An 11,629-nucleotide genomic window follows, 5' to 3' on the forward strand; every position below is an offset into this window, starting at 1 on the left:
CTCAACTATTTTTTGTTGCTTCATTTCATCACCCTTTATTTTCCTATTTAAAATATTCACATTTAGTTAGTCTTATAAAAAGTGCTTAATATACTGAAAGAGGCGTTTAAAGCTTACAAATAATTAAAATAACTGGTCTTGCGACCAATCACAGTCTTTGACTGGTCTTTAATTTTTTTTGGCTCTTTGCCGTTATTATTCACATCACTGTTCTTTCCCACCATTTTATAATTTCAATTAATGATGAACCAACATTAAACAAGAAAAATATTTTATCATATCAAATAAACTCAATCGAAGATAATAGCATGTCAACTCATATGCAAATTGTCAAACTATATTAGACAAACTCAATTGAAAAATAACATGTCTCATATGTCAATTGTCAACCCGGTGATATGAAATTGCATTACTCCAGGACAATTGCATTTTCGTGCTCCAATATATCATCTTCTACATATCTAATATAATTATGAGGCATCACGAAACTCTTTTAATGGTTGTTCTCATCCTATTGACTTTAATGACAATTTTACAATTTTGAATAAGGTTACCCACCCACAGAAATTAAATTCATATTAGGTTTTCAAATATTAACTTAAAGAGGTAAGGTTAGGGTTTAGCAAAACATAAATCATATTACGCAATACTAATTTTACAAAAGGTTAGGGTTTATCAAGAGATAAAATGAGATTCCTCAATACTACCCTTACAAAACTTCAAACATAGTGCTTTAAACCTTAAGGAAATAGCTGATAATCAATGGAGGAATCTTGACCACATAACATGTCAACCCATATGCGCAATGTCCAAATCATAGAAACAAATGACATGAATCCTATATAATTGAATTTTAGTCAGTCAATGCTAAATTTTTAATCCCATAACTAATATTTCTCCAAGCCTAACTTCAAAGCACCTCTCTTTTCTAGGCTCAATTAGCTTTCTTTGAATGAAATTGGGGTAATTTGTGAATTTTCAAGCCCCAAAAAATAGAATTTTAGTTGGAATTTGTAAAAAATAAATTGAAAAATATATAATGAAAAAACATATGTTCCAAAATCGAAAATATCGGAAACCACATCGGAACCGATTTAAATTGGACCAACCGGCTTCATAAATTTTTTTGATCAAAATCGGACCGAATCACACCGATTGAATAATACCAGTTCCAGTTTCGATGTGAGGTAGAAATTGAACCAAACCAGACCGCACTTACCCCAAGTCTCAAATCTTCCAACACCTATATTTGGGCTATTAAAGTTGTAAATTTATGCAAGGCCCATTATCAAATCTTAACCTAGTTCAATTGGCCCACTATTTCAATTATTTTTCTTTTCCGGTCCCTTTTATATACACTTATAAACAAAGTGCTTTAGGGCAGCAGAGGCTTTTTGTTCCCACACCCAACGAGCTCTTCTCTCTCAGCCTCCGACACACACACACACACACACACACACACACACACACACACACACTCACACCAATTTGAGTCTAGTTTTTCATGAATCAGTTACTTGGAGCTCAATCGTCCTCTAGATTTGAGCGAGGATGAAAGATTGGAAGTTTTTGATAAAAGCATGTTTACTAGCTTAAACTGATTAAATAAAGAGTTCCCAAGTTGAAATCTTGTAGGACCTTGATTTTGCAGCAGTTGTTTATTCGTTTTTGCTATATTTTACATATTGGTCGGTAGATATGAGGTATACATATTATGTATTTAATTCTTTTTTAGTTATTGTTTAAACTTCTCTGTATTTAATACTGTACTTGTTGTTCAGAGTTCGGTTTTTGGTGTGTAAATTCTGTATTTGACAATCTGCCATTGGTTGTCTATACTTCTACTAAATGCAATTGATGTGTATCCATTTATTTTCATATTAATTAAACCATGAAAGACATGTTGCCTATTTTTAGGAAATGGATGGAGAATAAAGAAAAAACAATGGAAATCAGGGCCAAAACTCCGTACCTAACAATGAAGGTTATTTTGTGGAGGCTGAGTCACTAGAAGAAACAAAAAATGTCTCATCTTTACAGTATTTGGATGACAGAATAGAAGAAATTACCGTGATTAGCAGACATTGTGAGTATTATGAGTTAAACTTCCAAAATATGAGCATTGCTGATTTAGAAGGGAGGGAGTTTGCAAAATTTGAGAAAGCAGAAAGATTTTACTGGAACTATGCTCTTGCAATTGGTTTTAGCATAAGAAGAAGTCGTTTGAGACGTTGCGAGGGTGGGGGTTGTGATAAGAAGACAATGGGTGTGCTTAAAAGAAGGGAGTAGATCACAATTCTCTATGTACAAACTTCTTACGTCGTTGTGACCCATTTTATTATAGTTCCCATAAATCATTATAAAGTATCATTTACAAATCAATATAAGTGAAACAAAAAAATATTAGATGATACAATGAGTCTGCATAAAATAAGGGCATCCAACTTTGTTATTACATCGGGAGAAGAACCAAATAAAAATACAACGTAATCCATAGTACAATATTTTTGTAAATCAAATACTCGATGATTGTCACCATCCAAACATGTAAACCGACAAGTGAAATTATTAAAATACATACAAACAAGTTACAACCACTACTCATCATACTTCACTATGAGGTTGTTTTGCATGTTCTCCCATGATGACTTCAACGGAGGGAGCCAAAGTTTTATCAAGATTTACAAATCCTTTGACATTGTCACCTTGCTCGTTGGGAGTTCTGCCTTGTTTATCTTGCTTATTCTTTGGATGTTTAGCATTTCCAGGGTCTAGTTGTCCCTAATCACACCCCATATCAAACATGTTATCATGTTCCACATTCAGTTTAACTTCGTGTTGATGAGGGTGTAGACCGCACAATGTTCTATCGTCCTCCTTATTTTTTTGATTCTAACTCAGAAATAACCTTGGAGAGTGATTTGTCCATACAAGCAACAGTGGCCACTAAAGTTGCCACATTCTTTTTTATAAACTTAACTCTTCAGCAAAGTGAGTCATTGTTTTCGCATAATCTTCGAGACCTCCAGATTCAGCTTTGATAACAACTACCTTATCACTTTCAAACCCCCCCATTTTCTTTAGCCACTTCTTCATTTTTTCGGTCTCTACTTTCCCCCACATAGCGAGTGGTAACACAGACCTATCCACAAATAGGCTACCATGAGCTATAGCATTAAGGTAAAACAATTGAAGGAAAACAAGCAACCACCGATGTAAACTTGATTGTTCTCCTTAAACGACCTGATATTATGTAATAAAAATTTGAATGAATAACTTGCCCAGTTTTTCCTTGATATTGTCTTGCTATCTCTTAACGGAAGCAGATATTTTAGATTCACATACACGGAAGTGGTTGGACATAGCAACGTGCATAGAGCAAACATGGCAAAACCAACTTTGAAAAATTCACCTACTTCTTCTGTCCCCACCATTATTTGCTTCAACTCATTATTCTTTAAAAGCTTCTTCCCAACCAAAAAAGAATTTCGCACCTTTACAATTTGTTGCTCATCCATGGATCCGGTGAAGTCACTTCCTCTCCTCCATCCTTAACATCCATTATGCATATGAAGTCATCCACAGATATCTTAAGTGTTTTCCCATGTAGCACGATTGATGATTCAGAAGGATTGAGTTTATCTACCAAAAAACGACACATTGAATGAGATAGTTTTCCGCACTTCATTTCCAACAATGAAACAAATCCCATTTCTTGAATTGCTGCTTTTTTCTCATCAGTCAAAACATTTATAATGTCGTTTACATCCTTCGGACTGCATCGTGTGGCCATCTTCAAACAACTCTTGTTCGAGGCGTTCGTTGAAGGTTTTTTAGGTTCATACTCTGCTTTATGAGTAGCATCCAACTATTGCCACAGATCATCGATTTCCTTCTTGGTCTGAGGAAAAAAAAAAATTCAATCAATTCATTATAAGTTATGAGTTGTAACGTCTCTATGTAAATGTATTCTTGCCAATTCATCACCTTAGTATCCATCTTCTCCACTATTTTTTGTTGCTTCATTTCATCACCCTTTATTTTCCTATTTAAAATATTCACATTTAGTTAGTCTTATAAAAAGTGCTTAATATACTGAAAGAGGCGTTTAACGCTTACAGATAATTAAAATAACTGGTCTTGCGACCAATCACAGTCTTTGACTGGTCTTTTGTTGTTTTTGGCTCTTTGCCTTTATTATTCACATCACTGTTATTTCCCACCATTTTATAATTCCAATTAATGATGAACCTGCATTAAACAAGAAAAACATTTTATCATATCAAATAAACTTAATCGAAAATAATAACATGTCAACTCATATGCAAATTGTCAAACTATATCAGACAAACTCAATTGAAAAATAACATGTCTCATATGTCAATTGTCAACCAGGTGATATGAAATTGCATTACCCCTAGACAACTGCATTTTCATGCTCCAATATATCACCTTCTACATATTGAATATAATTCTGAGGCATCATGGAACTCTTTTAATGGTTGTTCATCCTATTAACTTTGATGACAGTTTTACAATTTTGAATAAGGTTACCCACCCACAGAAATTAAATTCATATTAGGTTTTCAAAAATTAACTTAAAGATGTGAGGCTAGGGTTTAGCAAAACATAAATCATATTACGCAATACTAATTTTACAAAAGGTTAGGGTTTATCAAGAGATAAAATGATATTCTTCAATACTACCCTTACAAAACTTCAAACCTAGTGCTTTAAACCTTAAGGAAATAGCTGACAATCAATGGAAGAATCTTCACCACATAACATGTCAACCCATATGCAATGTCCAAATCATAGAAACAAATGGCATGAATTCTATATAATTGAATTTTAGTCAGTCATATCGAATAAACTCAAAAACTAACATGTCAACTCATGTTCCAATTGTCAAATTTGTTTTTATTGAATCATATATGAAATTGCATTCTCTCTGGTCATATCGAACAAACTCAATTGGAAAGTAACATGTTAACACATAATTGCCAAACAGGAAGCTCTGAATTGCATGACCCCTATGCAATTGTATTTTCGTACTCTAATAAATCACCTTCTATAAATCCAACGAAATTCTCGTGTATAATATTACAATGCTTATTGTCTGTATAAAAGATAAAATTGCAATGGTACTTACTTTCATGAAAATTTTACTCCAAACAAATTATATTCAAATTTAGTACAAAACTTAGGTGAGATTAAGGTTTACCCATAAATAAAAATTAAGTTAAAAAATGGTGAGGTTAGTTAGGGCTTAGCAAGAGATATGTGAGATTAAAGGTTTACTCATAAATATAATTAACTTAAAAAGAGATGAGGTTAGTTAGGTCTTAGCAAGAGATAAGTGAGATTGCTCAATACTAACCTTCGAAAGCTTCAACCCACTGATACTCAGTGATTTAAACCTTAGGAAACAACTGAAACCCAATTGAGTTGATGGTCACCTTCAACACCAGCAAGACGCACCAAGTTCAGCAGTAGAGTGTTTTTTTTTTTTGGGTGTAAAGTTGAGGACCAGTTTTGGTGAGCATTCCACTAAAATACTAGGGAAAAAATCCATCACCTTGACTTGTTATAGCAGGTTTTCTTTAATGTTTTTTAAGAAATTAATTAGCATGTGCGTTGCACATGCTTCATAAAAGACAAAAGGCGCATGGGGCACCTGGTGCACTGTAGACGTTGTCTGCCACCTACCAAAAATTCTCAATTTCTGAAAATTTCGTTCAGTTCTGGGTTTCATGAAATCTCTTCCCGTTGTGCTTCTGATAAACCTCTAACTTCTTCAATTCCGGAAATGCCCCTACTGAAACCTCATATTCCCAAGCCCTCTTCCTTCGCCTGTGCTCCCTCCGACACCCTGCTCGCAGAAAAAGCAATCACATACCTCAAACGCCATCCCCACAATCTCAATTCACTCTCTTCCTGTTTTACCCCCGAGGCAGCCTCCTATTTACTCCAAAAGTCCCAATTCGACCAGCCCCTAACCCTCAAGTTCCTCAGTTGGGCTCGAAACCATGGTTTCTTCACCTTCCAATGCAAGTGCGTCGCCCTCCACATCCTCACTCGCTTCAAGCTGTACAAGAGCGCCCAAGCCCTCGCCGAGGACGTTGCCCTCAATTCCATCGACGACGGGGGCAATTTGGTCTTTCAGTGCCTCAGCGACTCTTTGCATATCTGCAATTCGAGCTCGGCGGTTTTTGACTTGGTGGTGAAGTCTTACTCTCACTTGAATTTCATTGATAAGGCTCTGAATATTGTTCATTTAGCCAAAGTTCATGGATTTATGCCTGGTGTGCTTTCATATAATGCAATTTTAGATGCAATAATTAGGTCAAAAGGGTCTGTTCAATTTGCTGAGGAGGTGTTTAGTCAGATGATTAGGAATGGGGTCTCCCCGAATGTTTATACTTACAACATTTTGATTAGGGGTTTTAGTGGAGCAGGGAATTTGAAAATGGGGCTGTACTTTTTTGGTGAAATGGAAAGAAATGGATGTCTGCCGACTGTGGTTACTTACAATACGTTGATTGATGCATATTGCAAATTGAAAAAGATTGATCAGGCATTTGAACTGTTGAGATCGATGGCGTTGAAGGGTTTGGAGCCAAATTTGATTTCGTATAATGTGGTAATCAATGGGTTGTGTCGAGAAGGGAGGATGAACGAGACAAGTCAGGTTCTCGAGGAGATGAAAAGAAAAGGTTTTGTTCCTGATGAGGTGACTTGTAATACACTTATTAGTGGGTATTGCAAGGAAGATAATTTTCACCAAGCACTTGTTCTGCAAGAGGAGATGCGGAGGAATGGCTTGTCTCCAAATGTTATCACTTATACAGCATTGATTAATGCTATGTGTAAGGCTAAGAATTTGAATCGAGCAATGGAGTTTTTCGATCAGATGCGTGTTAGGGGACTTCATCCAAATCAGAGGACGTATACTACATTGATTGATGGATTCTCCCAACAGGGGTTCTTAACTGAAGCTTATGATGTTCTGAAGGAAATGATTGGGAATGGATTCTCACCTTCGGTTGTGACTTACAATGCACTTATCAATGGATACTGCTTATTGGGGAGAATGGAAGATGCCATTGGAATCCTACAAGATATGACAGGGAAAGGGTTGCCCCCTGATGTCGTAAGTTATAGTACTATTATAACTGGGTTTTGTCGGCATCAGGAATTGGAGAGCGCATTTAGAATGAAGCTGGAGATGGTGGAGAAGGGTGTATCACCTGATGCTGTTACCTATTCATCACTCATTCAAGGTGTCTGCCAGCAAAGAAGACTAGTTGAAGCTTGTGCTCTATTCAAAGAAATGTTGAGTATGGGTATGCCTCCTGATGAATATACATACACAACATTGATCAATGCTTACTGTGTGGAAGGTGATTTAAATAAGGCTCTTCAGTTGAATGATGAAATGATACAAAAAGGTTTCCTACCTGATGTTGTTACCTATAGTGTGCTTATTAATGGACTTAACAAACAAGCTAGGACGAGGGAAGCAAAGAGGCTTCTGCTCAAGTTGTTCTACGAGGAGTCTGTACCTGATGGTGTCACATATAATACACTAATAGGGAACTGCACTAATGGTGAATTTAAGAGTGTGGTAGCCCTTGTAAAAGGATTCTGTATGAAGGGTTTGATGAATGAAGCAGACCAAGTTTTTGAGACAATGGTTGAGAGGAGACACAAGCCTAACGAAGCAGTTTATGATGTTATTATTCATGGTCATTGTAAGGGTGGAAATGTTCAGAAGGCATATCATTTGTACAAGGAAATGTTGCATTCTGGATTTGTTCCGCATGCTGTGACGGTTATTGCGCTGGTTAAAGCACTTTTCACGGAGGAGATGAACAATGAATTGAGTCAAGTCATAGGGAACACACTGAGAAGCTGTCAGCTTTCTGATGCTGAACTTGCAAAACTACATGTTGATATCAACCATAAAGAAGGAAATATGGATGAAGTTTTTAATGTGCTTAGTGACATGGCTAAGGACGGCCTCCTTCCAAATAGTGGAGTAAGAGCCTCTGCAGGGGGATAAATAATGGCAAACATTATCTTATTAAAGGGAGAAAAAATAATGGCAAACATTATCTTATTTCGGCAGGCAAAGTAAATGATGAATAGCATGTCGAAATGCACAATCACCTTGATTGTGATTATTGTCAGATAAAATACTTCAGTGCTATAGTGGCTTGCTCAAATGAGTCTGAAGCAATTGGAAGTGACACTTTTGGCTCTTATACGGAACAAGAAGATGAACTTCTTCTTCAAGAACTGGGAAAGAAGACAAAACTGTAGGGGCAATATCTGCCATGTTTATGGAGAACAAAATGTGGTAGCAGATGCTCTTTCCTGTTTGGGATCTCTCTTTGTTTCCGTTTTTGTATTTTGGGGTCTCGCTCTCCTCTAGTGTTGCAAGCCTTGTGGCTGAGGATGCTTTTGGTTTCCCCTGCATAGGGACGTCCTAGTAATGGTCTTTCTTGTTGTAATCGAGGGTGCTTTCCGATCACAATACCATTTCAAGGTACTTAGTTTGTATTCATAATTGGGTTTTAAATTTTCAAGAGTAAGCCGAGTGATTTCGTTCATTCAATTCGTTGTTGTTGCACGTCTAGGGAACAAGCCAAATGGTTAAGTTTATCTTTCTCATTTGTTATATATATATATATATATTTCTTCTTATTTTAGAAGTGGCTATAAAAGGTCCGTTGCTTGAGCTGGGTTCCGGCTTAAAGCTGAAAGGCTTCATTCCTTTTGCCCGACTGAACTAGTTTGATGGAAGCTCGGACTTAGACCAGATCGATGTTGAGCCGCCCGTGTCATATCATGGTGGCATGGCATATCTCTCAGTGCATTTGCTAAACAGTTCATTATGTTTGGTTCATTAGGCGTGATGAAAATCCTATCAATCTCTTTGGCCTGCCATCTTTTGATGTCATTGCTGTTCGGGGCTGTAGTTGGTTCCCAGCTGTTTCTTTAAAAGGTGTTTTTGAAGAACTGAAGAAAAAATCTGAGTCTTGACCTATATTTGCTTGGTCCATATGGTATCTTTTGTGGTTTGTTCAAAAGAAGTTTTATGTGGGAAGTGTAGGGTTTCCTCCTAACAATTTAAAACTAGTTCACAAGAAAACTGATGTCTCTCCATATTGCTGTGCAACATACCTTTGGTACATATGTCAGATATCCATCATTAAAGCTAGAAGTTCTGGTCTACTTGATATATTGATTGTGCTTTCTGTATGTAATTATATTTGTATTAAACTAATGTTCTATTTTCATTTTTATTATCAGAACTCTTTGTATTCCGCTAAGGATGAGAATTCCCAGTTGAAAGCCATTGATTTTGGCTTATTAGATTTTGCCAAACCAGGTTTTCCTTTCTTGAATAATCCAGCTCTTTCTTATTATCAATGTCTCAGTCTTTGGAGTTTGGCGTGGGATTTTAATACTCACTCTGGCTTACAGATGAGAGGCTTAATGATATTGTTGGAAGCGCATACTACGTCACCCTTGAGGTTCTACATAGAACTTATAGTACAGAGCCTGATGTTTGGAGTATAGGTGTAATATCATATATTCTTTTATGTGGTAGTCGCCCATTTTGGGCACGGACTGAGTCTGGGACTTCTCGGGCGGTGTTGAAAGCTGATCCCAGTTTTGATGAAGCACTTTGGCCTTCTTTATCTCTTGAAGCAAATTATGTTGTTAAACGCTTGTTGAACAAGGACCCTCAGAAATGAATGACAGCAGCGCAGGCTTTAAGTGAGTTTTCCCTATCTCTATTATGTTTTAAGTTTCTGCCATCACTTTCCTGAGTCACTGACCGTAATCTTTTGTTGGCAGGTCATCCTTGGATGAGGAATTATAACGATGTAAAAGTGCCTCTTGATATTTTAATATTTAGACTCATGAAGGCTTATATGTGATCGTCATCCCTTTGAAAGGCTGCTTTAAGGGTGTGTATATGTTGACAAAAGAAAGAGAACTTTTTCTCGAATTTTGCCCATGCTGAATCAGATTCTTGGTCTTAAGAAATTTATATATTTTCTTGATGAATGGGATTCTTGTTTCTGTGTTCTAAAACATTTTAAAATTTGAAAATAATTGTTAGTATTCCATAATTATAATGATGACTCAGTGAACCCATCAAGGCCTGTTAAAAGTAAGGGAAAGAACAGGGTCTGTTAAGGTGTTATCATCTGAAACTCGAATCGCTTCATCCAAATTATTGTTCTTTATGTGTGCCTAATTGTGTTTTTAATTTTTTTTGTTTTTGTATGTTTAGTTCATGACTTGAAATTTTGGCATATATATGATTAACATTTCATTATTTTCATTTTGTGGCAGGCCTTATCTTGACTGTGGATAATTCTTTTATCTGAAGGAGAAGTTTGCACTGTTGGATCTCATTGCATCAGTAATAAATTGGTTGCTAATTGTTTTGCTTCGATGTTCCATGACTTTTTCTATGGTGTTAGGCCTCATAGGTTGTAAAGGTACTGACTGGTTATTTCTTCCATGACAGCTAAATGCACTTCAATACAGAAGAATGGATTTTGAAGAGTTCCGTTCCACTGCATTAAGTGTTCATCAGCTTGAGGCACTTGATCGTTGGGAACAACGTGCTTGATGTGCATGTGAACTTTTTGAGAAGGATGCAAAACAGAGCAATTGTCATTGAAGAACTTGCTTCAGTAAGTTGAAATTTTAATGCTGCATTTTGAAATCTTGCTATAAATGAAATAAACAGTTTGATAACATGGGTTGATTTTTTATTATTCAATATGTTATAAATTGGACTTGATTTACATCTCTAACAAATTTCTCTTCTCCCTGTTACTGTGAAGAGAACTAGTGATCACAATATGCCATTTTTCTTTTCACTTGTTTTGACCACGTCCTCTTATGTTTCAAATTGAAGCAATGTAGTTCACTCCTCCATCACAATAATGATTTGCTATATCCTGAGAAAACGAAGAATTTGAACTACTGCAGTTAGTAATGTTAGTAATCCTGATTTTAGTTGAGCTCACTGTAAGCAATTTCAATGCTCAAATTCGGTAAAATGGACTTATTATATCGTATGTAGACTAGAATACGGACGGGCGTGGGTGGCAGGAAAGCTGTATGGTATATGCTCTATACTGACCTTTGACGCCATATCAGTAAACAGTGCCCTGCATCAAAACTTTGATAACAAAATCATGATTATGGTGCACAAAAGATCTCATTGCTTCACTTAAAAATTGAAAGATCTAATCGGAACAATTGAAAAAATAAGGACCACACTTGGAGGACCGTACGCTCAAACTCAAAGTGTATTCCGGTCTAGGGTTTTTTTATTTTTACGTCAGCACATCCTATGCATCTGCATTTTAGTAGGATCCTCCCTTTCTCAAACCATTTAGAAAACACGATCTTGACATGTTGATTTGCCTTTTCTTTTGCTCCCTTCTTTTTTTTTTTTACCATTCTAGAAACAAAAGATTTATAAGGCTCAGCACATTTTGGAATGTATCAAACATACAGGCATCACCTTCTTCCAAATGATTCTCCTTCACAAATGCTCCCCAACCAAAATTGTGGAATCTTGTACTTGGTC

General features: G+C 36.3%; 2 protein-coding genes across 5 annotated transcripts; both read left to right on the forward strand.

Moving 5' to 3' along the window:
- LOC18770339 (pentatricopeptide repeat-containing protein At5g39710) lies at positions 5,491-10,787 on the forward strand. 4 transcript variants are annotated; one of them, XM_020569156.1, is made up of 7 exons: positions 5,491-8,077; positions 8,114-8,551; positions 9,319-9,397; positions 9,493-9,789; positions 9,871-9,983; positions 10,375-10,455; positions 10,553-10,787. In XM_020569156.1, exon 1 carries the CDS (start codon positions 5,669-5,671, stop codon positions 8,063-8,065), a length of 2,397 nt encoding a protein of 798 aa, XP_020424745.1. In that variant the 5' UTR covers positions 5,491-5,668; the 3' UTR covers positions 8,066-8,077; positions 8,114-8,551; positions 9,319-9,397; positions 9,493-9,789; positions 9,871-9,983; positions 10,375-10,455; positions 10,553-10,787. The 4 variants fall into 4 exon arrangements, with proteins under 4 accessions (XP_020424745.1, XP_020424743.1, XP_020424742.1 ...); XM_020569154.1 differs by having other exon boundaries at positions 5,491-9,010; XM_020569153.1 differs by having other exon boundaries at positions 5,491-8,551.
- On the forward strand, positions 8,161-9,767 carry LOC109950361 (CDPK-related kinase 2). Its single transcript, XM_020568929.1, has 5 exons — positions 8,161-8,321; positions 8,916-8,997; positions 9,208-9,264; positions 9,319-9,397; positions 9,493-9,767. Exons 1-5 carry the CDS (start codon positions 8,161-8,163, stop codon positions 9,765-9,767), a joined length of 654 nt encoding a protein of 217 aa, XP_020424518.1.

This window comes from Prunus persica, chromosome G7, assembly GCF_000346465.2.
Source record: "Prunus persica cultivar Lovell chromosome G7, Prunus_persica_NCBIv2, whole genome shotgun sequence".
NCBI lineage: Eukaryota > Viridiplantae > Streptophyta > Magnoliopsida > Rosales > Rosaceae > Prunus > Prunus persica.